Genomic DNA, 26,530 nt, shown 5'->3' with positions numbered 1-26,530 from the left:
CCCCCCACAACCGTAGTGGAGAGCTCCTACTTCACATCAGTGCTCTGCAGAGCTTTGTGGAACCACAGTCTATCAGGGCTATGAAAAGTTTCAGCCCCCAGAGTGGGTGGGCAGGGAGAGGGAAGGTGAAATAAATCTGGAAACAACACATGGAACACTTGGGACTTCATGCTTTCTGTGTGGATCCGATTCACACGTGGGCTCCAGTCCTGCCAGCCAAATGCTGTGAAATACCTTGCAAAGGCTTTATGTTGTCAAACATTACCTCTGCTCACAGCCCTCTGAAGCCAAGGGCTCTGCTATCTTCTTACTTCATATCAGCAGCCCCCCATATCAGGGCATCAGTATAAAATGCTTTTAGGAGAGATTTTTAACTAATGCTGCACCACTGAACTGTAAGATAGATGAATCTTGCAGACAGAGGAATAAAAAAATTCAATCCACTAATAAGCAACCTGAACATCGTTTAACATGTTTTTAGCATCAGAGAACAAGTCACTGCTCTTGGCTACACCCCAGGTGGGCAATAATCCCCCAGAAACACACTGCCTGTCATGCATTATTGCCTAATTACTGCAGCCAGGAAGTACATGGGTAAGCGTGAGAAGGAGTAATGAATGAAAGCAGCAGAGACTATACTTAATCAGTCTCTGTGCAATCAACTTTCACATGAAATTAGAAACTTTCACAGAAATTTTAATGAAGCACAACTCAAAATAACAGGTAAATTACTGGACACATCCTTACTGCTTTATCCTCCCCTTTTCCATGAAGACAAGGATAAAGCCATGAAGCAGAACAAGAGGAAGTAATTAACTAAAGACAGTTGGAGGAACAGGAGATTTTGAGTTAAGGAGTGGCCTGTCTTAGCAGGACCTGGAACTACTCCCCAGTCTTCCAACAACAGGCTTCAAAACTTGCAGGCAGCGAGAGGGCAAATGCCCTTCTCTAGGGACCAGACGTGTTGTCTGTTCTCAAGGAGCTCAGCTGGGGAGGGAGGATGAGGGCACTCAGGAGAGGGCACAGCTCAGGCCAACGTTGAAGAGCCTGGCCCCAACACTTGGGCACTGAGTGAGCTTAAAGAGATGCAGATGGGTAAGCAGGTTTGCCAAGATCTACAGAAGGCAGAGGACTTTCTTTCTGGATGTGTACCGAGAAATGCCTGCTGAAGCATTTTCTCTTCCAAATCAGCTGTGCCTGCGACTTAACCCCACTCATGTTCTGCAAGTGCAGCCCAGCAACTGCTTTGATCCAGGCAGTGTGGAAGTACAGACAGAAATCTGCTGGGCTTCACAGAGCTGCTGTGCTCAAGGGTCAGTTGGTTGGACAGGGGCTCTCAGACAGGTTTTTCCTCTAGGATTTTGCACAAAATTTAAACACAGTGTATTGCCAAAGGCTAGGGAAGCTGCAGAGGTTACCACAGCACCATGAAGACCCAGTAAGATTCTCCCTCCCCATTCTTCACGCTCTCACTTCAGACCACTGAATTCCAGCCAAGGCAAAGCAGTACCAAACCGACCTGGAATGTGGAGATTGAAGGCCAGAAGAACGTTGACAAATAAGTCAGGCAGCTGGTCAGTGGTGTCCGAGGGCAGCCCATCCTCAATCACGTCCAGCAGGAACTGCACAAACTGAGAGTTGAGATGCTCTGCACAAGGAGAAAGAGGGGCATTTACAGCACAGTGAAAATAAACCAAGCAACAAGGGACCATGTAAGCCAGTTCTCCGTGCTTTTACGCTTAAAAAACCATTAGTGGAGTGCCAGTGTCAGCCTCCTGGGAATTAGCAACCCTGCAAGTGGACGAGACAGACTACCGGGGTGTCTTCATGCGAGAGACAAGTGGCTCAGAGAACTATCCACAGTGCACGCTAGAAGTTGGTTCCCCACTGACAATTTTTTTGAGTAAATAAACCATCAAATACTGCTCTAGCTGTTGTTGCAGCATCACTGCTGCAAATAAAGGCTTCAGGTAGGAAAATATTTGTATTCCTGACCACTGGTTTAATCCATCTATTAAAAAAAAAGTAATCATCCAGATCATTAGTAATAACCCATTTTTCAATTTAGCTATTAGGAAAGCTCAGGAGCTCATGCAAATAAGTCCACCGGCAGGAAATAATTGTCAGGGTTACACAAGGAGAGAAAAGCAGGAGGTGTGGAGGCTCATTCCACAGTCTCTACTGCACCAGCTTCAATCTTTTATGTGTTTACTGGGGTGTTAAGGTAAAGCTGCTGAGGAGATGCTTATAGAAATTTCTACTGTATTTCTAGGAAAACTGAGCCCAGAGTTTCCCCAAACACAGGGAACACCACGCGGCCTGGGGAAGAAGCCAGTGGGCAGAGCTTTCTGGCTGAAGGTTGGAATGAAAGGACAGAGGATAAAACAGGAGATCTGGCACAACCTTTGCCCTTCCCTACTGACTGCAATACCCTTAAGGGCTTGAAATACACACAGTGACACCATCCTGTTAGAAGGGAGACCAGGAAGGGGCCACGTTATGCAGCTGACAGCTTTAGTGGGTGTTCATGGAGTGATCTGGGCTCTCAGCCTCATCAGCAGACAGAACGTCTCCAAGGCAAGTAAGGAGTGTGTGCTTTCACGCAGGGCAGAGGCAAAACAAAATGCTGCTTAGTCACAGTGATGGGCAAATCCACCTCTTCTGCAGCACGGCACCAGTCCTCCACTCCTCTAACCCAGATCTGTGCTGCTTTCTCTGGAAATCTGGCATCTCAGCCCAATGTTTCAGCAGCCAGGCTCTACTGATAAAGAGCAGACTCTACTCGTGCTGGGCTTTCCCCTAGCTGTCCCCATCTTGGCCACCAGGAAAGGTCCTTTCCTTGTGTCTGCTGGCATGCCCCAGTTGTCCCACCATCAGCAAGCACGAGCTGCTCTTACCATAGTGATGATATGGCAGGGGCTCCCCCATGGAGAACATCATTGCCAGCACCAGTGCAGAGTAGCACATCTTTTGATGATCTGCAAGGTAAAAGGTCCTGCCATTAGTTCTTCTGAGGATGCGAGACACTGTTTCCCAGCTGCAGCTGGGAAGTCACACATTTAATACAGACAATTAACACTGATTAGACTGCTCCTCATTCCTGTATTTACTGAGCTATAAGGATGTTTTTCTCCCTGTTTAAGCACAGCACACGCCTTCTGTGCTATGCATTTCCAAAGCAATTTAAAAATAATCACAACAAGAATTCTCAATGTTTTTCCCCCCCCTTCACTTAGGAGGATCTGGCCAAACTTGATCTGAATAATTAAAAACCTCCCCTGCACAGTCCCAGGACACATCCCGTAGTTATGCAATTACTGAACCCAAAAAAGCATCCATCTGGCCACCTTGAAATACTGCCTGTTCCAACCAACACCACCCCCGGACAGCCACGCTGCTTGTCACTGTCTCCACACTGCTCTGCTCTGCTTTTGCTACCTCAGCTCTGCCTGGGGGTATAGAAGGTCTCTGGGGAGGAGATCACTGCTCATGACTCGGGCTGTGCATCTGCCCACCTCCCAGGCCACGCGTGTCTCCAGCATCAATACGTCCCCCCCAGCCTGCTCGTCCAACACAATTCTCATTGGCAGCAGCTACACGTGAATGCTCCACAGAACCACAGCCAGTGCCTTTCCTGAATTTTAATTAACAGATACACCTCAATAGACATTTGCAGAGCCAAAAAAAAAAAAAAAAACCAAATGAAACCACCAGCCTTTTAGGATCGATAATTTCCTCTCTTGCAGATGAGGAGATTGCTTGAGTTACCCCGGTAGCCTCCCTGGCTGGAGTGCAGACCCCGTCACTCAGCAGTGCCAAGGGCGCCAGAAGCAATTAAAGAAAAATGAGAATTGATTTAAAGAATGTAAGAATCATTCATCTAGCTGGGAAAAAAAAAAAAAAAAAAAAAAAAAAAAGGACATGGAATAGGATCTGTGTCATCACCAAATGTAGCCTCCATCCAGCTCAGCAAGTCTGAAGAGGATAGGAAAAGGAGTATTATTTTTATAAAGCAGGTTACCACGCATACTGGCTAAATAAAGTTCAGCTACATCTGCCAGAAAGCCTAGGGGCACTTGTTATAAGGAAAGTGAGAGTGCATTTATAAAAAACTGACCCAAACTGCTTTTCACTAGAGGAAAAAATATGCTGCTTCTCTCTGCAGTACCGCTCCCCAGCACGATACATGCTGGTTCCAGTACCCCCTCCAAACCCTTTAAGACATTTCACTTCTCTGTGTACAAATCGATCTGTCTCTAAGCACCTGCACCCTGCAGTTTGGTTTTGACTGCACAGGCTGATACCTTCAGTGTCACCGCATACTCCTGGGCTTGGCCAAAGGACTTGCAACACTTGGCACCCCCCAGATTTACTGTTATCACAGGGGGAAAAATGCTAGTGAATCATTCCAGCCTCGTGCCCCTGGAAAGTCAGTTCCACGAGCAAAGCCTCTATAAACAAAGAACGTGCAGACTTTGTCAGAGCTCCACAAGACGCCTGAGTTTTCAAATAGCAAATACTTTCAGTAAAAATATAACATTTGGGGCTTAACAAGAGATACTACAGCATTAACAAGATTAAGAGTTCGTAGGAGAGCACTCGTGGCAGCACAGGAAAGCTGGAAACTGCTGTTTACTCTTGGGTAAACAGAGAGGGAGGATATTCAATGACTTACATATAATTCATACTTATGTAAGAACCTCTCAGCTATAACTTGTCAGTGATGCCAAAGCTCACTGTAGCAGAAAAAGAATCTGTCAAACTGTTTACCATACGATTTCTTCATTCTTTCCTCCACAGCTTCAGGAGTTGGGTATCAGAGTAGGATACAGCAGTAGGTAGTCCAGGGACCTGCTGTTTCCATGTTCCTCATAAGGCTTTCATGAACAAAACATTTTTTTCCCACCACATCAGGAGCAATGAAATAATTATCTGAGAACCAGAAGCCAGTGATAAACTTGTGGTTGTAGCAAATATGGAGGAAGAGATTAATTAGAGATGGGGGGGGTAGTTTTACATGTCTTTGGCCCATCTGCCATGAACTGATGTCCATTCATCTCTGTTGACAGCAGACTTCACTACTAGGTGGCAAATCTTGTCATATTTGTCTAATGATGCCAAACCAAAGGATGCTGAAACCAGTCAGAAAGCTGAAGTTGTGGCAAATCCAGATTAACCTGATGCAGTAACTCGACTACAAGTTTTTGGAGTGTCCCAGCTGCAGCAAGACTCACCATGCTGGAGAAGAGAGTAATTGCCAGTCAAAGCACAGCTTTTTGGTTTTTCCTTCCCGAGCAGCACCAGTGGCTGCAAGAAAGTAAACAGCATTAGTACAACTCTCCTGAAGCAGAGGGCCTCTGCTGATGACAGACTGGCAAGCAGCACTCAAGTGAAGGGCAGGAGAGATGCAGATGTTTGCTCCCCAGCCAGCATTTCCAAAGCCTGCTGAGGCACCGGGAAGAAACCTGCTATTACGTATGAAAGGTATTTCTCAGAGGCTTTCAAAGACCTTGCTTCCAACCTCTAAAGACAGCAGGGCAAAATCCAGGCACTGGGACACAACTGTCTGCAACTGAAGTGAAAAGAGCCCGACAGCTGACCTGCGTGTACGCTGAGCTGCAACAAGGGAGAAAGTCATGATTACAGACTGGATTATCCCCTTCTGTTTTCTTTGGAATTGTTCTGGCTAATTCTGCCTCGCTGTGGCTTATTATAAGCTCTTCTAACACTGATAGATGCGCAGGCCAGCCGCAGCAGAGGGAGGTGGCCATCCAGAAGCAATAAGACCCAAGCATCTGGCAGAAGAACTGGCCCGCAGCCAACACGCCTGCATCAGCCCCAGGGTAAAGTGCCTTCTCATCAAAGGCACCCAGCATCCAGGCACAGAGCTTCTGCCTCGGCTGCTCTTCAGTAACAAGCCAGGAGGGATCCCACAGAGCTGCTGCAGCCAGTTCAACGCTCCCCAGTTGCTTGGTGCTGGCACCGATTGCCCTGGCCCCCGCCATCCGCAGAAGGGATTAGCTCTTCCACAGTATGTCACGGATCAGCTGCTATTCCCCAGTTTTTAGTACCAAAATAAACTCAAGTTATTCTAGGATTCAAGGTCATGTTCTCACACAAGGTACCATTTGCTGGCAAGACACGGAGCAGTAAGCACCAGCATGGCAGGAGGGAACTACTAATGCCCTAAAACACCTCTGAAGGACAGGCATGATTGGGTCAAGGATGGTTGCTTCTCTGCAGCCCTGCTGCGATGGCCGAGAGGAATGGATGCTGTGCAGATGACGTTTGCACAAGCACCTGCCACAAGCTTAGCACAAGGAAGGAAAACACAGGATCAGGACACCAATTTGGGAGGCTCCTGTAACCCAAAGCGGTCTGTCAGCAAAGGAAGAGCAGCTTTTCATCCTTCAACTGTACTGCCTATGTATTAGAACAAGGAGAGAAGAAACCCCACACCTTGAGACGAGGCTAGGGAAATAAGAGATGCTGCAGGCTAGCAGTTTGGAGACATAGCAGAGCCACCTCCAGAAGTGCAATATGGAGATCAGCAAAGGTCTGCAGAAGTCACCTAGGTCAGAGCTCGATGGTCCCTCATACCTGCCTGCACGAAGGCAGCTAGAGGAACGGAGCAGAAGACTGAAGCCTGTTCGGGCACAGTGCAGAAGACACTCACCTGGAGACGATCTTTATGAATTAGTGATGGATGCACCATAAAAGGTTATTTTTGGCAGCCTAAAATCAGAGTAATGTTGCCACAGAAGCACAGTCATAGTCCCATAACTGACTATCATTTGCTTCTTGGGCAGGGAAGTCTCAGCCTAGAGAAGCAGCTTCTCATGCATAACCATACAAAACACCGACAGAGTGATAAGTTCACTGCACAGAACTGATAACCAGCTGTAGCTCAAAGAGAAAGTGTAGCCAACACAGGTGTATTGATCTCAGTCCCACACCATGCTATTTTTCAGGTACTCCCCACCTTTGAAATGCCTGCACTTCAAAGCATCTAAGCAAAGACCAGCACAAAGCCTTCTGCAACTGGCTTGATTTTCACCTATCATCCCCCTTTCCAGAGACCAGATTAACCTCATTAGTCCTGTCCACCACACAGTTGGGTTGGCACAGTCTGTGGTGGGATGCTGGGGACAGGGATATCCATTATGCACGTCCAAGGTGGTCATCTAGGACATTTACTTGGCTCACATGAAATGGATGTGATGATCCCTGTCCTGCGCAGACTTGTCAATCCCTACACAGTCTCCTTCCCAAATTATACTTCTCCACAGCTCCATGATGCCTGTAGCAAACCAACTGGCCACAGACTGCAATCAGGGCTCCAAACACTGGGGCTCTTCTGATTTGATCTACATGGTCACTCAACAGCTGCTTTAATTGCTGGCCATGATTAGCACAAAACAATGGATTTTCAAAACCCCTTTAAGGGAAAAAGTAGTACATGTCATTGCCAGCACTGGTGGCTGACAGGCTGACTTCAAAATGGCAAGCCAAGCTGTTACTGCACATGTGGGAGCCAGAAGGTAACATCTGGGGAGTATTACTGCATGTTCACCTTGTTCTTAGGCTCTTCCTCAGCATCTGCTCCTGCCTGCTGGAAGATGAAGGACACTGGGCTAAGCAGGAGCTCTTTAACCAGCACACAACTCATTGCCAGCAAGAAACACCTCAAAGATCTGGAGCAGAGTACTGAGAAAAACTGCCTATAAGAAGCTGCAGAGATCTTCCGTGAGATCTGCAGGTGTCTCTTGTCAGCATCATGAAACAAAACTGGAACAGCTCAAAACATGCTTTAAGACATCGACAAGAAGTGATGCAGATCATTAATGGCACATTGAAGAGCTAGAGGGCCTTGCACCACTGGACAGAAACATCCCCTCCTGTGCATTCTCCACTTACAGCTATAACAACCTCAATAACTTTAAGAACAGACACCGTTCTCCCCAGGGCACCGGGCACATAGAGCAGTCAGGCAATGAGGAGCCACACACACGTTCCTGGGGACCCGGGTACAGCAGCTCTGGCTCACCTTGTGTGTGAGTCTGCATGTCCCGGGCCAGCTCCATGGGCAGCACCGAGTTCACGAGCGTGGAGATGACTGCGGCGTCCAAGTTGCACATGGCTCCGAAGCACTTCAACAGCAGCAGCCGTAACGGCACCCTGTGCTCCTGCAAACACAATTTATCAGATGAAATGACGTCCCAGACGAGGGCTTGCTCTAAGGCAGAGACATAACTATTCAGAAGTTCCCGCTGTCAGGAAGCCACAGATCCTCCCAGGGTGACAGTGAACCTAGAAGCTCTACTAGCTTTTAAAAACAACTAGCTTTTTTTTTAGTGTCTATTTTACACTAACGTTCACAACTGGGCTGGCTAGAGGTTGTTGGCACATGCGGTAGCCAGAGCTCAGATCTGAAATGCCCCATTTCATCCACTAAATGAGATACAAATCCACACCCTATACCTGTCCCCAGCAGAGAGAATTCATTTTCTGAGTAGCCAGGATTCTCTGAGCACACTGAGGTTTTTCAAATGCTGCTCTGAAGGAGGTTTCCTGACAACACAGTATTTGCAAACCCTCTTCAGCACGTGATGGTTAATGAACAGGATGGGAGCAGCTCCTCCACTGTCAAGCTGTCTGTTGGGTTTGTGCTGGGAGCAGAGGGTATAACCAGAAAGTTTTGGGACATGCAAGGAATTCCAGCAAAGACGACACTCAACCTGCAGCTCCCACACAGGAGCTCACGTGCTGGGGTAACCTTCATACTCCAGCCTCAGCCAACAACTCAGAGAACAGAAGTGAGCCAAGTCCTGGCACTGGGCAAGACAGCAGCCGGGACAGGAAGCCCAATTGCTCCCCACCTGGTCAGGCTTCCTTGAAGTCCTGGTCAGAGGAGAGCAGGCAATGAACCCAGCAGGGTCTGTTACGCCCAGCCTGCCTTCCCACTGCTCTCAGATGTGCTACAGCCCCCCGATGCTGAGCTCTGGGTTCAGACACAGAGGTGCCAGATGAAAGCTAAATGCCACAAGGCTTGATGTGCTGTAGCTGAGGACTCAGGGACAAGATGGGGACAAGATTCCAACCCCCCTGGAGTCCTACAACAGCACGTTCCAGGAAAAAGAGGGGCAAAGCAACACCGCATAGGCACTGAAAGCAAAACTTCCATTTCTTCCTCTGAATACTAATTTCCTTCCTCGCTCCCAAGGCTTCCACTCACAACCTACTTTCCTAAGCAAAGCTACTTACTAATGCACAGGAGTGCATCAATGAAAAGAGGAGCAGTCACAGCCTGTCAGCTTTCCCAAGGCATCCTTGGAAATCCTTCCTCTAGATATTAGCGGTGCCAATTCTGGCCCTCAATGGACCTAATAAAAGCAGCAAGCTTTACCCTTCACAGTGCTAGCTACAGCTTCAAAATCTATAGCATCCTCTGCTTTTCCATACAACTCAGATGCATAGCATTGACATTAGCCAGCATGCAAAAGGGATGAGCTCCAACTCCATCTCATTCATGTAACTGCCCCATCCAGGAGGAACATCTTCCATATATTCACAATAGCAACCCTGCTCTTTTGCATCTTCAGGGAAATCTCAAAAAGAGAGATTGGATGCATTCTGCCACCTTACCATCTGATAATACGCCACAAGAGACAGGACGGATTCAAACTCGTTCTTCTTGCACATTTTCTTGCAAACTTCTGGGTCTGCATCTGTCTGGAAGCAGGAATGAACAGGTCAGCCCAGTGGCACATCAAAGCAGCAAGGTACCTGCTGCAGGGACCTCGAGGGAGGCCAGCTGCTTTCAGATCTCAGTAGCCCCAGCCCAACCAGCTCACAAAGAAACTGAAGGCAGAGCACAAAGGCGGCTCAACAACTGCCACCCCGCAGATTCTGCATCAAAGTGAATTCTTGAGAAACATCTCTGCCATACAGCATGTCTTGGGCTGAAAACATCTTAAAAAACCCGTGACCTGAGAAGCACCTTGAGGAGTGCATCATGCACTTACACAGGGCAGCTCCAGAACTGTTCCCATCCTGAGAGTTATTGTACACCTCCTCCTACCCCTAAATTATGAGGAAATGGTTGCACAAAATCCCCCTCTGCCTTGCCCTGCTGTACGTGCCAGTGACAGCCCTGGACCTGCTCACTATGGGGATGTACCTCTCCTGTACGCACAGATGTGGTGGGATACTTTATACTTTTTCCCAAAAATAGCTTTAGAGTTCACTTTCAAGGTAGCCAAAGATTTTTCTTCCCATTTAATGGGCCTCACCCCACAGGTATTTCCCAGACACAGAGGATGATTTAAAAGGAAGATGTTTTAAAACAGGACTAGTGCAAAAGCAGACTTCTAGGTTTTCTGTGGGAGGTTGGGGTTTTGGGCTTTTTTGGGTTTTGTTTGTTTGTTTTTTGGAGGTGAGGGTTTATTTTCTCCTGTGATAGGTAAATACTACAGCTACCACGAATAACAGCTCTGTAACTCTTTTCAGAACGGCTTTGCAAGGTGGAGTGGAAGGCAGCTCCAGACTACTGCAGACCCCACACAGGAGGGCAGGGCTTCACATTGACAGTAAAGGATGCACAAGAAACCTATGCCCCTGAAACAGCAGATCCATTGGCAACACGGGGCCAAAGTAGGTCAGAAAAAAACGTCAAGGGGCCCATCTGCTCTGCTCGGCCTGTAAAGAGAGAAATTTACTCACCAGGATGCGAAGCAGCTCCTCCAGGTAGCAGCAGATGACGTTCTCATCCTCGTAGAGTGCCCAGCTGCGCTGCTGAGCATCATCCTTGTGCCTGGCCAGATCTGCAAAGATCACCTCCAGACGCTGCTCGTCGTGGCAGATCTGTCCCGAGGGCAGCCCCGCACTCAGATTCTGCACGATAGCAAAGCCAGTGGTTAGTGGGGTCCTGACAGCTAGCCGTTGTTTGGGTGCCTGTTACCTCCAATCTGTGTCTCGGGACTGGCAGTTGACCTCATTCAGTCAAGAGCTGGCAGCAAAAAACCAGCAAGTTTAAGACACATGCGTTATTTCAGCTCTCATATTTTTGGGGCCTCTACCTGCCTCCTTTCCTTGCACAGCTAATGCAGTGAGTGAATCAAAATAGGTGCCAGAACCAGTGCACAGTCAGAAAGTCTTTAAATCCAAGCTGCCAGCATCCTGACAGAGCATTAGCTGCCTTCTGAGGGTGCTCAAGAACCCAAGAAACCTCACTCAAAGCTACACCCCTTTTTCCTTATTGCATTTAGGAACCTAAGGCTGACCCAGGCAAGCCCATGTTCCCAAAGCCGCAGGAATTTGCACCCAAGTCCCTCCTAGTTCACGTAATTGTAACCTTTTAGCACACACGCACATCACAAACTTCCCCTCTTCTCTTTGCAAAGAGTGTTTGCAGAACACTATCTGCCCTGGCAGAAAGGGGGATGCTCATTTCCTACAAGAGAGGAACTTAAAGCAAGAAGCCAACTCAGATGACCACAGCCCTCTGCACATTCCATTACACTTAAAGAAAACCCAAACTGCTTGGCCGGAGCACTATGCTCAGTGCCAGCTTAACCCTCATTTTCCCTTCTCAGAGGGCAGCAAAACAACACCACATCTTTCACAAGAGCGGGCCAGCGCGCTCAAAAACACAGGGCAACCCAACCTCACTGAACCCGACGGTGCTCTATTACCCCCCACAAAACAAATAGAACATTGGTTTTCTTCTAGGTGTGGGCATCAGGCAGGTGTTCAGAAGCCCTTCAGAGGACACGCTGTAGACTCTGGAAATCATCCTGAGCACGGGGAAAGCCAAGGCAGCCTGGCACAGGCCAGGACCACTGCCAGGCAGCAGCTGAGCACAGCTCCAGGCTCACCCCCAGTAAAACACATGTCCTGGACACCAAACCACCACACTGCACAACTGCCTCCAGGAAGGAGAAGTTCCCTTCACTGCCCGCTCCCTCCAGCCTGAAAGGGACAAATCTTCCTGTAATCCTTGACTCGGGAGCAAGCGCTTGGACGGTTCCCTACACACCAGCTGCTTAGCGCTAGGTCTGCCATCTTCTGCAGCAAGGAAGGGGAACTAATTCATCTTGGGCTGCTTTGGTTCTGCTTTCTTCCAAGCAGCAGAGCTCAACCACCATTCACAGCAGTTACAATGCAGATAACTCAGCAAATCTCACTGCACGTATTCCTCTCTCAAAATTGCTGTCAACTGCAGCTCCACCACTTCTGCCTCACGCGTAACCCCTCCCATGGAGGCTTCACTCTTCAGTTGTTTTTCCTCCACTTTTCCTCTCCTTCAAGAGAGAGAGGGGAGTAGCCAGGCAGCAGTTAACCTGCCCCAACAGCTGATGTGGTCTGTGATTTAGAATAGGCCTCTAGGAACCTGCTATACTATATGAACTACCTGGTTTCCTGAAAGCAGGGCAAGAAGGTGGGACCAGCACGTGGAACCGAGCTGATTACAGGTGATGAGCTCAGGCACCATTAAGAGAGATAAGGACTAATTTGCAGAATAACTTAAATTATATACACAGGGGTTTGGCAGCAGTGACAACAAGCAGCAGGAGATCAGCGAGGTGGAAGAGAACAGAGCTGAGAAATTCAAACAACAGGGAAAACCCACTCACTGAGACCAAACGCTTAACAATTTTTGGATGAAGATGTCTTGCAGCGTGCAGGGAACAAGTCACAATCATCCAGTATGAAAAGGACTTTACTGCTACCAGCCAAGACACCCTGCCACTGCACGGTGTCTTCTCCTAAAAACCTAGAGAAGACTTTGTCCTGTCCTGGCACAGCTCCTTCCAACGGGGGCAGGAAGCCTTGAAGCAGAGCTCACGCTGCAAGCAGAGCAGCAGGATTGTGTCCAGAGACAGGAGCCCATGTTGTGTGTCAGTGGTGACACACACACAGCTGCACACCCACAACCCCAGCACTGAGACAGCCGAGCACAGGAGCAGCATCCTTCCTGCACGCCCTCCACCTCAGCCCTTCCTGGGAAACCACCCCAGGTTTAACAGTAACGTCTCGCCTGCTTTATTAGAGACAGAACTGTTAGCAATTTTCTTTGGGGTATTTGGGGTGTGAACTAATTAGGACTTCAATTCAGTGCTTCAATTCTATAATAAAAATTATTATTGCTGTCACTGCTTACTACATAATTTTTGTCAGGCAGGTAACGAAGGAAGATGCTGCTTTAACACAAGCCTCTGTATGCTCTTAAAATTTTGGGAAGCTGTGGGTGGGAGCAGAAAACCAGGTAACCAGCTGCTAGAGAGGACGGCAGCTTTCCAGAGCTGAGCACAAATGCAGGAGAATCGCCCTCTGAATGGTGATTTATCACAGAAGCCAATACATTAGTTAGGAGACTTGCCTGGTCTTGCCATCTCCTCCTCTCTTTAGGAAGACCTACAAGAGTTCAGTGTCACCTGCCTGTCCTCGTGTGTCCCAGCTGCTCGGGAGAGGGTTCTCCATTTATGTCCCTTACTCCTCCTTCACCAGAGCAGTTCAGCCCTGGTCTTACCGCCGTCCACTGCTGGGACATCTTTTTAGATGAGCATTTTAACGAGTACTCGTTTTAATGATCAATCTATTCAGCCTCTTATCACTAATCTGCTTCCCCCAATCCTTCATCGGCAGCCCTTACGACTCAAGCTCCTAATGGACTTGGATGAGATCAATCCATTAACAAGCTCTTCAATCCGACTGGAGTAACTACACCACACACCGCCTCGATGCACTCTCAGCACCATTCTCAGCCCTCCCACCACCGGGGTCAGGTCTCTGCTTATTAAACATCTTGGCAGCTACTACAACCTGCAGCCCCATCATATGGCCGTTTCCAGGAATCTGCTGCAGAGCCCATAAAGCTGGAGGAGGTTTCAGTACTTCTAATGACACCACTTTGCATTAGTTTGCTGCTTTAAATCTTCTACCTTCTTTTCCTCCTCCCGGACCTGCAGAACCAACTGCTGCAGGGATCCTCCCGAGCAGCCCAAAATAATTTTGGGAACCTCATCACATCCACACTGCTCAGAGGTGGTCATGCCTGCCATGCAAGCCCAGCTGCCACCCTGCTGAGCTCTTCCTCCCAGCCCTTCCTCATCCTCACCCACGCCTCCCACCCCAGCAAGCATGGTGGGTCACCAGTGTCGCAGGTACACGCATCTACCAGCAGTTTCCCTCCAGATGAGCCCAGATCTGCCTCAGGTAAACGATACAGCAGGGTTTTAAACATATTTCAGGGAGACTACTCTGTGAATTCTCCCCTCCTTTGGGCAGCAGCAGGTCTGCTCCTGGCTGGGCACCCTGGGGACACAGCCCCATCACAGGGAGGAGATGCCTGCCCTGCACAGACCTGCAGGGTGTCATGGGGAGAGGGGGCACTCGGCTGCCAGCCACCACGTTAGCTTGCTTCAGCGAGGTCTCTGCAGCCTTCCCTTTTGAGGTGTCCCTGCCATCTGCAGCCCAGCACACATTTGCTCCGCAGATGTACTCGGCAGAGGCTCTGTCTGGACGAGTGTGGCCCATCTACGGCTGAACCGAGATGGCCGCGTGTGAAGATGCTGGCACAGACCTTCACAAAGGCTCCTCTAGCAATCAGCGAGCTAAGGACTTGCCTAAGCACTAATGCATCCCTCCCACCCTCCAGATTCACTGTTATTACATTATTTCACCAGGGAGGAGCCCTGCCGAGGCACGCTAACAGCCCAGCCAGAGGACTCGGCCTTGAAAGCACTCGCCCTGCTGACCTTCCCATTGTCCCTGGCGAGCAGGGGGACAAAGCTCCCGCAGGGAAAAGCTGAGCCCCAGAGCAGCATTTGTGTCTTCTCAAAAGCATGTCTCCTCCAAGCAAAGCTGAATCAATGCACTAATGGGAACTGCATGTGAGAGGCAGCCAACACGGATTCGGGGGAAGGAGAGGGAGCTTGGCCACATCAGCCATGAGTTTGTCAGGGCTTTTTGGGGACAACAGGTACTGGTGGTGGGCAGCCAGGAGCAGGTCACAGCCCAGCTTTACAAGGGAAACCCCCTCCAGAAATACATCACCTCCCACACCAACTTCCTAACTGGTTCCTCCATCTCCAACACATCCAAGAATATTTGACTCCCCCCAGCAGCCTGGGCTGATCTGTAAAACTGAACCAAATTACATGCCTTGGTCAGCAGTTTTCAAGCTTAAATTTAAGGCAACCGGAGATAGGCCTGAGTCACACATGCAACACAGCAATGTTCATTTAATAAAATGCAGATAAGTAATTTTTAAGGGCTCTCTCTCCAGGTGTAGCTAGCTAGTTTATTAGGCAATTTTTCTTCCCTCACACTCAGATTAATAAATTCTCAAATCAACCTCCCTAGACAAGACGTCTATGGTAGTACCCCCTCCTCTCAGATGGGAGATAATTCAGCAGAGCTGAAGGCCATCACATATCACCAATACATACTAATCCGAGTGATTCTCTAGATGCTTGAAAACCAGGCAGCAGTTACATTATCTTTAGTTACATCCAAATTTCAAACGAGTTCCCACAAAAGCCAGCTCCAGTTTAGACAATCACTGCAGCAATGCTTTTGAAAAAGGGTTTAATTCCCCTTTACGCATCTTGCCCAGTCACCATGACACTCATCAGGAACTGGCTCCAGGACAAGAAGAGGGGCCATTTCCAAAACCAGGCCAAATTTTGACATGGGGAAGCCAACTCAGCTCATTTGTTCCTGCAGATCAGGCTTCCCCCAAGCAGTCTGGTACCTCGGAAGCATCTTTCCTAAAGTGTGAGCACCTCAGCACCCTCCTTGTCTTTGCTGTTTCCCCAGCGTAGCCTTATGCTACCTCTCTAAAAGCAGGAGCACGATGTTGTCCCAGCAGAAAGGTCTTTTGTTCTCTTGAAAACACGTGCCTGGGCAGACCTCATGCTAGAGGACCAGCAAGGTAAATAAGAGGAAAGTGCCACCGCAATTCAACCTTCAGAAAGCACTGGGGATAGGAGCAAGGTAATGGATTCTGAAATTGATTTAGTAAACCAGCGATCTGACTTCAAATTAAGACTAGAACAGGAATAGAAAGGATATAACTAATTAAAGAACATGATACAAAAGGTTGAAGCAGGTATGGCATCTACTATGAGCAGAGCAAAGCTTTAAATAAAAGCTGATCTCTCGCTCTGTTTTAGGGGGTGGAAAAAAAACCTTGAAAAATATGCAAAAGAAGAACTGGCCACGTATTTGCATGGATTGGGGTGTAGAGGGATTTCAGAAATTACAAATTAAAGAAAAAAAAAAAAAGAAGCCCTTGACCTAAAACTGACGACTCAGCAACAATTATACACAGAAACCCCTGAGATCGTGGAACGATCTGGTATAATGAACAACACAAAGTCAACATTAATAATTTGTACCATTAAACTCCACTAGTGAAGCTACAGTAGTACATACAGTACAGCCACCCCACAGCTACACGTGACTGCCCTGGCCACTGCTAGAGCTGCTTTTCCACACCAGGGAACCACCTCATCTGGGACCGGGCCCTTATGTATCAGCCGAGCTACATTTTCTGCGTGGGACACGGAGGAAAAACGCACACCATGACCACAAGGTTTTACACCTGAGCCCTGTGTGAGCCCACCCAGGCTCTCCTGAAAGCAGCACCACTCAAGATGGGTATGAGGAGGTATTACAAGATGGGACAGGATCTTCTGCTGTGTCTCCATACAGCACTGAGCATTTTTAATTTCCACGGATGTCCTAAATGACAGGCACCGTGTCAGTTCCAAGTAGATACATCCCCATCCCTGCACCAGCATCAGAATTTCTTCCCATCTATTTCAGGCTGGTCTGCAGCAACAGCCATGAAATTGAGGGGTTTCAAATCCCCTCTGCAGAAACCTGGCACTAAATGACTTCTGTGGAATTAAGTTTATTGTATCCCCAGAATGAGTATTAAAGATAAAAATAATATTCAAATGTTGTCCAAGGTGCAAATAACAGAAAATTGAACTTCTTAATGCGCAAGTCAGAGCCAGAACATTTGCTTGAAACAGCTAAATTTTTTTTTGCTGAATCTAGATCGCACATTGACACGGTATTGTTATTGAAGTAGGAAGCAATTAACCATTAGGTTATGGCCACAAACTGAGACTTCATGATTGCTTGCAGGACCCTGTATTCAGCACCGTTAACCAGATTATGATTTGATCTAAAATCTGAATGTCATTAGTTTTCCATATTCAAATGCCTCTGAACAGTTCATTATAATCTTGCCGTTAGCAATGGAACTCCAATCTTAGATGTTTATATGAAGCGTGCTCCTCAGGGCTGTATTTAGCAAGTGGGAGATGAGATTTATTATCCCTCCAACTAAAGCAGGGGGCTGCCCAGGTGCACTTCACCATTTCAATGACTGCTGCAAGAAGCAACCTTTTATTTCCCTCCTTGTGTATCTGCAGCAGAGAAAGGAGGAATGTATGATCATTTTGGCATTGGGTTTATTTAGAACAAGCTCAAGATAACACTCTTCCTCCAGTGGCTGAAAACCTACCCTGCCACAGTCTTTTAAAAAAAAGCAGGGCTGAGGTGTGTGTTATGGAGTAGAGAGGTTTATACCCACGGAAAACTAGTTTTCATTGCTTTGACGAAAGGCCAGGGCAGACACACAGAAGTTTCAGGGGCTCCATTGTTAAAAGAGACAAGAATCCGTGCAGATTTATGGTATGCATAGGTGTGCTGAATCTACACAGAGGATGCACAGCACCACAGAAGAAAACAAGTATATACAATACATTATTTTATAAAAGGTTTCAATACAGAAGCACTTATTGCAAAGGCTCCATTTTCCTCGGCTTGTATTTGTCACATCTATAACAGAAAACACCTCTTTAAAAAGTGACTCTTCACTTCTTTCTCTGATTTTATGCTGCCACAATGGTCCTCCATGAGCTTTCACAATCAGTGGTCAACAGCTCATGTCAGACCTTTCTCTGTGTGCCTCAAGTCCAGCTGCATCCATCAGCACCGCTGCTTTGTCACCAGCACTGTCCCTGGGATCTGGAAGGTTGTCATCTCCCACCTGATGTGCTCCTGTGGTTCAATTCACTGCTCCCTCCCCAAACTGCAGTCTCATCTGAGACACCCACCCCTCCACCATAGCTTACCACTACTTCCCAGCACCAAGGACCCTCCCAGATGGTTTCACATCTCACCCTCAGCTCCAAACTCAAGGTCATGTGGCACATCTGCAGCTCACCAGGGGAATAAACTCACCTGTTCTCCACTTCCCTTCTACCAATACTTGGATTTGGTTTAAACCCCTGGTTCCCTTGGCTAGACATTAACCCCCACATAGCATCTCTCCTCTTTCCTTTGGGGTCTCATTGCACTTCTCATCCCAAATGTTAGGCGAGCTTATAACACCTTCTGCCTGACACTAGCAGATGGTCTGCAGCAGCCCCCCAGCCCAGCCCTGCACATGTTACCTTACTCTCCACCACGGAGATGAGAATCTGCTCCATGATGCTGCTCGTTGCTGGGACAGAGGTCTGGATGTGGCCGATGACCACGCCGATGGCCACGCGGGACAGCTCGTAGCTGAGGTGGGTGTTCCTGCGCACCAGCTCGATCAGTTCGGCACCTATTGTCTTGGGCACAGATGCCACCAGACCACTGGGTTCTGCTGGCACTGGCTCCTCCACAGCTGCCTTCTTATCCTCCAGGCAGAGGGAGTTGAAGGCATCCAGGCTTGCAGGGGGCACCGGGGCAGCTTTCTTCACCTGAGAAGTCTTCTCCCCATCCACCGTGTGGGACCTCTGGGTCCCCCCTTCAGCTGGCGGTGCCGGGGCAGCCCTCTTGCTCTGGGGAGATTTGCTGGCCCCATCCTTTGAGGAAGTCCCGTAGCGGGAGTGGGCCACAGAGCCGGTGTCCAAATTGCGTGTTATGGTGGTGTGGACACTCCGGCTCGGGACAGGAGGTGGGGTGTTGGCAGGGCTGGAGGTGGCCGTCGGGAGAGCGGTCTCTGACACAGAAGAAGCCGTGTACAAGGTATCCAGGGATGTCGTGCTTACAGAGGAGGCACTAGAAGCTGACCCAGGGATAATTTCAACAGCGTCTGAAAGGGAACAATTAAAAATGCCTTAGCAACAGCATCAAAGGAAGAAAGAAAAAAAAAAACCACAAATTGCTACAGTGAAGTCCATTAAAAGGCTCATTGTGCATGCGACCAGAGCAGTTTAACTCCTCTTCCTGCCTCACTTATCTCAAAGCAAAATTCTAACAGTTCTCTCTGGAGCATTCCCGCACAATCACCTCTTTAGAAAGGGGAAAACTACTCTATTGAGATGAATACCCTTCAAAGGGCTCTGTGTTTTATGTAGGGGAAGAGAGGGAGGGAGGGACAGTACAACATAGAAAAGTCTTTTCCCCCTGGCTTAGCGAGGGCCTCTTTCTGTGTTCAGGATCTAAGCTCTCACTTTTAACACGATGGTGCTCAAGAACTACAAGACACCAAAACCTTCACACGACAGCCTGTGCCTCCCTCTTGCACAAACCTCACCCACTACACGCCATGGTGCACACACATGGTGCTGACAACATCTCCAGCCTCTCCCTTTCCTAATATAAATTTTTGGTAAGCCTGATCCATTCATTTCTAGGCAGCAGAAACATATCCAAGTCCTTCCCTGACTATGAAAACAGTTACCTGGGCAAACACCGAGCTACCTTCATCTAGAGCTTCTTGAGAGCAGCCGATGTTAAGTGCTGGAAGAAAAGGAGCACCCTCATGGGGAGCCCACCTCTCGGGGAAGGCAGTTTCCCCCCACCAAAGGAAGGATGGTTGGGACAGACACGTGAAATGCCTTTGCTGCACCTCGGCACAACTCCAGCCTTTCCTGCCCTGGTGGTCCTGGAAGCCCTCCACTGCTCCACCCACCACTCCACCCCAAGGCAAGCAGAAGCTTGGCAGAAAAACAGTGTTCTTCACTCCCACAGGCATTCAGCATCCCTCTCCTTCACTCCTCCTCCTCCTCACAAAGGAACATTCACAAATCATAGCTCCCACCATGCTTCATTAAATCAAGATAAGGAGTTGAAGGAAACTGACCTTCGCAAATTTCTACCACCACAGCGAAAAACGGCTCAATACCATTAAAATAAGCTGGTGCCAGCCTCAACTTTCAATTAACTACCTGCAAGTCTACAGCTCTGCCTTGCTCCTCATGAGAGGACATGAGTGGGCTTGAAATGGGCTGTGTCATTTAATGGCATGACCGTCAGAGCACAGGAGAGCACCTGGGCAAGCTGACAGCATCTCAGCAGGATGACCACTGCCTCTGCCAGCCCAATGGCACTGAAGATAGAGAAGCTCCTGCTTTGGCCCCATGTCCTGCTTTGCTCTGAAGCTCTCACAACCATCAGCTCCCCTGCCTGTGGGCAGCATACGCTCGGCCATGCTCCTGGCATTATTTCCACTCCTTACAGACACCAGCCACCAATTTTTGGGAAATCTCATCCAGGCACTGTACAAAGAAAGCACCCGACAGACTGGGAGCCAAAAACAGCCTTGGCCTTGGCCTAAAATCGCTACCAGTGAGCTCCCCCTGGTGAACTACCACACTGTGCTGCCAGGGAAAACTCCCTGCCTTGCCGTGAGATGGCCACGGTGTCAGTGAGAGAAAAACACTCACCAAAAAAAACTTAAATCACTGAGGTTGTGTGCTGGCCAGATTAGCCACGTAAGCAGGCAGAGAGTTTGCTCCTCGGACAGCACCACATTTCCCAGAGCTACCAGCACAGGAGGACCAGAAGGATGCTGTACCAGCATCCATCCACAGGTGCCAGGCTGCCCAGGCCCTCCTGGGTCAGACAGGACACGGAGGAGTGCTGGCCACCAGTTCATGATTCTTACCATTAATACCTACAGAAATTTAGGAGATAGATACACACACATATATATAAAAGGATATAAAACCTATAGGAACTTAGGATGTATATAAGGATGCCCTTCTAAGCACATAGCAAAAGTATCTGGGCACCATGACTTATACTGCCCAGTGTCTGTTTCATGCCCGAAAAGCAGTTTGTCCTTACTTTTAACAGGAGCAGCAACCTGTGCACTCTTGCGCTTCTCTGGAGGTGGGGGGGTGACAGGAGCAGCACGCCGGGGCTGTGGTGGGATCTATAAGGAAAGATTTCAGAGCAATCAAAGGAGGTTGACAATAAAGACATTCTCTGTTATGAAACCTTCTTTCTCGTGTGCGTGTGTAGATTTGTCCTTACATCTCTCTCATCATTCGGGTAAGTTTTCTCAGGAGGACAGATATTAATAGGCAGCTTCCTAGAAGAACAAAGCAGGACTCAAGCCTGCTTCATCCCCTCCCTGTGACAGGCAAAGCAGCCCTTGTTTAATTGCTGTGTTCGGCAGCACACAGCACACACGTCGTGTAGACCTGTCAAGCATTTACTCCTCCTTTATTCCAAATGCAATCCCACACACTCGCCGTGACTCCACATTACTCTCAATAGCTCCACAGAGGCTGCAAACAGAGCGCATATTTAGACACTCTTCTGGAGAGATCCATTACATCAGCTACAAATACCCTTGCAGAAAGACAAAGCCAAGGACTGGAGACATGTAAATGCCTTTTCCATGCTTTCAGAGCTATTTCTGCTCATGCAGGGAGAAAATAAGGCCAGACCTTCTGTGCAATGCTACGCTACCTATAGCAAGACCCACTGGGAAAAGCTTTTGCCAAAGAGTTGCATTAATTCTCTGCATCTGGGATTTCTCCTGTAAGTCTCCTCTGCTAGGAACGCCAAAGACAGCAGCATATGAGACCCTACCCAGCTTCCAGCTTTTAGATCCAAACACCATAATCACCAACATCACTTTCACCCAGAATTACTCTGGTGAGGGGTAAGCTCAGGGTTAACTCTGATCAGTAAGATGCTGCTGAACAGAGTGGCCAAGCCAGGTGGGAACACATCGCATCAATACTCCAACCCTCACATCCCAGCAGCTCAGGGCCAAGAGACTCAGTTCGGGGTCTCTTAGGAGTTCAGCGATTCAGAGCCTGCTGCCTGCAACATTTATCTGTTTTTACAGGATATTGCAATCGCTGCCTGCAGCAAAACCACTTAGGGTGGCATGGGAAGGGAGAGGAGGTGACGGCCTAAATGTCTCAGGTAGCCCAGGCTGAAGCCAGCTGGAATCTATAGTGACATTCAGGCCATCACACTGTGCCAATTTGCCAGGTTTGTTTAGCCCTGGAAGAGATGTTTTTCTGTGACCTGTCAGTGCTGAACAGCACTATAACACCACGCAGGGCACAGAGCCACAGCAAAGAACTTGAGACAGGCCCCAGAAAGGTGTCTATTTTAAATAGCTCAGAAAAAGGAGAATGAAGAAAATGTACTTTTGTTTTCCCTGGATCCAGGAAGGGCAGAAACCTTCTCTGAAATGGGAGGAAAAATATTCCTGAAAATAAGACAACTTCAGGAGCCATCTTAATTTTTCAAGACTCTATGCCAAAAGCTGACAATACAGTGCTCATAGTCCATGTCTGGAGCCCACCAGACAAGAGAAGACACGGCAGTTTGCACAGCTTACAAAGACTTTTTAAAAGGGATCTCTTGGTCCCTTTCTCCCACCCAACACCTAATATATTCAGCTTTTACTATGTCACATAACAAGTCGCTTCTTTACAAGTGCCTTTAGCTGGTGGATTAGTAGGAGATACCACTGCAGGCTCCCAGCCTGAGCTCCTCTGTTCTTGTCAATCCATCCCACATTGTTCTCTGGGTAAAAACGCTATATGATACTTGCATTACAGCTTCAAAAATTATCCATGTGGGTCCAAAAAGAGACCGCACAGCTGAGAGAGGCCAAACAGATGAGGAGGGGTCTCTGCATGGCATGGTTGGAAGGCTGGTCCCAAATCTGGAAAGCTCAGCTGTGCTAAAAGCAGAGCCCTCTCTGCAAAGCACTGGAGTCGACAGCACGAGTCGGAGTGGCTTGGCACGGCACGGTCACAGCAGCAGTGGGATTTAGCAGACAGGCAGGCTCAGAGCTTAGAGCAGCAGCGTGACATTATTCAGAGACAGTTAGGGCTGGGTCACTCTGGAGTATTTCCACGGCTTCATTAGCCCTTCCAAATTTACCACGCAAGTTTAACACAGCTATTACAGACCAGTGCTTAAATTAATCGGTGTACACCTAGTGTTAGCTCAGAGCCCTGCCAGCCTCATTTAGATGGCCACACACCACAGCCCGAGTGACTGCCACGAGAACATGAAGCATCACAGGAATTTCCCTGTGCTGGTGCCCGCCTGAGCGATAAGTGGCAGCATGGGCAGGAGTCACAAGGGGTAACCGATGGCCATCCCCTCCCTCCACCCCATGCCCCAGCTGCTGTGTGGGGCCAAGAGGAAGATGTACAACACCAAAACCCCCTAAGGAAAGGGAAGGAAAGGGGAGAAAACATCCTCTCTCCAGCTGCCAAGGGGAATATGACCATGCAAGAGTCCTTGGCAGCTCAAATCCCTCCTGTCCAGAGGGGAGAAGAGGAGGGACTTTGTCCGAGGTCCAGAGAGAAGCACCTACATAGCAGTTAAAAGCCTTCCTTTCTCCAGGCCTCTACAAGGGGGCTGTGAACCTCCCTGAACCCACGGATTTTACACATATGCTTCCTCTCCTTTTCCATTTTGCAGTGACTGCTCGCAGAGGCTCTGCTCCCAGCGCTGCTTGAGACAAGAGCTGACTCAACCACAACACTCCCATCTCCTTTCCAGCAGAAACCACCACCCCTCCTTCAACTCCAACTCCTGGGGATTATGCTAGTATAGTAGGAACATTTAAACAGCAAAAAAACCCCAACCAAACAACAAATCAACAATCCCCTGCCCACCACCTCCTCCAGGCAAGCTCTGCCAAGCCAGACACACAAGTCTACAGCAAAGGCTTCTGGAGATGAGCATCACAAGCCCACTGAGCACTGACAGATGCAGCAGGCTGATTAAAATACTCCGAGAGCCCAACCTCCTCGCTTGGCAGCTGGCGTGTAACTGCCCCAGCTTCCCACCTCATGCTAACTGTGGAGGAGCTGAAGAGAGGGATCGGCATGGGCACCATGAGCAACTACTTCAGTCGGTTCAGCCCCTTGGGAAGCAAAGCCACCGACAGGAAAACTGCACTTCACATTTTGCTTAAGTTTCCACACGCAAACACTGAACACACTCGAAAATCCAAAGGAGTGAAAAAGCACATCCCAAGACCTCTGCTTCTCCAGAGTTAGTGGGAACATTTAGATTTCAGTAGGTCTCCTCTTAGGCAGCTGCATAACCAGTGGAAGAAAGCAGTGCTGCTTCCTCTATTTCAAAGCACACAGGAAATCCCTCCACGGAGCTGTTAAAACCTCAAGGAGCCCTTTCAGCAGAGGGCAAAGCTGGAAGCCCTTCGACTGCACCCTCAGTGCAACCCAGGCAGAAACAGCTCTTTGTCAGCCAAGGAACCTGGCAAGTGACCAAACCACAGACCAGAATCGGCACAGAGGACGGGCCGTAAGGTGCTCCATTTGCTTAGCCTGTAACGCGTGGGCTTGAGAATGATGCTGGTTTGGCTGCCCAGAAGAGAAAATGAATACCAAGGAGAAAAATGGGGTTTGTAGTGATTGCCGTGTTCTGCACGAGCCAGATTTACCTTTCATCTCTGCAGAATCACAATTCCTCAAGCGCAAAACAAGCCTCATCTGCTAGGAGTGACAGTGTATCAGTACCTTATAAACACTGCCTCCAAACACTTATCCCAGACAGATGAAGAAAAACTACAGTGCACATGTTCATCTGTAGGAGGAAAAAAATCTCCATGCTCATCCTTGCTTGGCGCCTTCAGCCCTAACACCCAGCTATTCCTACACAGTGTGATCGGCCCCATCATTCATCCCCAACAACTGCTGCATCCGTCCTGGGCTACTTCTTCAAAGCCTCGCTGGCGCCACACAGTAACCTTGGACCTGTGTGCCGCTGGGATAAAAAAAAAAATATCTGCTCTAAATCATATTTCCTGCAATTTACCTTTAATTCATCATGACAAGGAACATTCAGACAAAGCAGGATCTTTGGGTTTTTTGTGTTTTGAGCAGTAAAAATAGGCAGCCGTAGCAGATAAAATGCTTAAGGACCAAAGATCTTGTACGGATCTAACAAGGGGGAAACACAAAGCAGTGCTGAGTACTCATGTCAAAACTGTTTTTCAAAGTATTCTCTGGGGAGCTTGCAACTCTTTTAGGAAGTTGTCAAGAGACAGTCATACAATCTAGAGCGGATCTCGCATGTCTCCATGAAACCACAGACCCTCATCTCGCATGTCTCCATGAAACCACAGACCCTCAAGGATCCCAAATAGCATCAGAAGTGTCAATGGAAGAGGGACTGTTGCAGACCTCTTAGACAGAGACAGATCAATGCACATTGCAGCAATCCCAGGTGACCAGCACTAACACTTGATTCATGACTTCAGCTGCAAAGGCATTTTATTAAACAGGACAGCCATGTCACACCACCCGAGGAACCTACAAAGTGTCCAGCCGCTGTTACCTGATAGAGACCTTCATCCTCCTCCTCAAACTCGGTGTTTGGAAGACTGTGATGTCTCTCATACCCCGTCCGGCACACCCCGTTGGGCTGTCGTGCCACATCCAGGTGGTGATCGCTGGAGGACTGTGTCATAACCATCCCCTGTGGGGTGGGAGAGTGACCTTTGCGGGACACGGTCTCCTTCCGGTGATGGATCAGTTTTCTGAAACGGAATGACAACGTCAGGAACAGCAGAGCTAAAGGAAGGGAGTGACTGTGCTGCAACATTTAAATTATATATTTAAATGATTTATTGCATTTGGGCTATATATATATATCAAAATGGGTTAGATCACTCCAAATTCCAACTCCAGTTTCATTAACAACTAAGGAAGCACTTCTGGGGGAGGAAGGAAGAGGCCTTGCAAGAACCCATGATTTATTCATCAGTTCGCTGGAGAAAAATGCCTCTTCCTCGAGGGAGAATCACATATTGCATTGCAAGCGTCAGAAATTGCCTGCACTTTAGAATCACTGTTCAACTGAGATTAAACCAGTGTGCCTCAGCACAGAATGTGAGGTGTCAGAAAAAAACAAAAATTCTCCTCACAAGCAATTATTTGAGAACATATTAAGGGCCTTGTGTCACACGCCAACAACCTCTACAATTCCTGGCTGGCAGAGAGGAGAAAACGCATCCAGAAAGGGATTTGGATTTCTCCTCTAAGCCTACAGTGCAGCTGAGAGTCTCCTTTTCTTTACATGCACAGGGATAGAGAGGAGACACTGAAGTACCCCTTTGCTGGATGCAGTTGACAGGAGGAGCAGCACCAACCAGGTCCAACACAGGGAAGCTCTCTGAGCACATCAGCACTCAGGACTCAAATCAACCATGTCCGACTTCATCCCCAAGAATAAAAAAAGACACAAGCATCACACTGTCACCACTCTCCACCTGCCAGCT

The 26,530-nt window shown here is 48.4% G+C and overlaps 1 protein-coding gene across 1 annotated transcript in view; it reads right to left on the bottom strand.

The window, feature by feature from the left end:
* NCKIPSD (NCK interacting protein with SH3 domain) overlaps nucleotides 1–26,530 on the bottom strand; it is a 49,944-nt gene that overhangs the window by 3,874 nt on the left and 19,540 nt on the right. The window contains exons 3-10 of the mRNA XM_014943268.1: nucleotides 25,588–25,789; nucleotides 21,085–21,172; nucleotides 18,477–19,105; nucleotides 10,723–10,893; nucleotides 9,646–9,732; nucleotides 8,048–8,186; nucleotides 2,898–2,978; nucleotides 1,520–1,648 (exon numbers count right to left, since the gene is read on the bottom strand). Of these exons, the coding sequence (XP_014798754.1) occupies nucleotides 1,520–1,648; nucleotides 2,898–2,978; nucleotides 8,048–8,186; nucleotides 9,646–9,732; nucleotides 10,723–10,893; nucleotides 18,477–19,105; nucleotides 21,085–21,172; nucleotides 25,588–25,789 (1,526 nt within the window). The remainder of the gene's footprint in view (nucleotides 1–1,519; nucleotides 1,649–2,897; nucleotides 2,979–8,047; nucleotides 8,187–9,645; nucleotides 9,733–10,722; nucleotides 10,894–18,476; nucleotides 19,106–21,084; nucleotides 21,173–25,587; nucleotides 25,790–26,530) is intronic.

The sequence above is a fragment of the Calidris pugnax genome, unplaced genomic scaffold (genome assembly GCF_001431845.1).
Source record: "Calidris pugnax isolate Ruff unplaced genomic scaffold, ASM143184v1 scaffold128, whole genome shotgun sequence".
NCBI lineage: Eukaryota > Metazoa > Chordata > Aves > Charadriiformes > Scolopacidae > Calidris > Calidris pugnax.
Note: the sequence above shows the minus strand (reverse complement) of the source record. Positions and strands in the feature narration are given on the sequence as shown.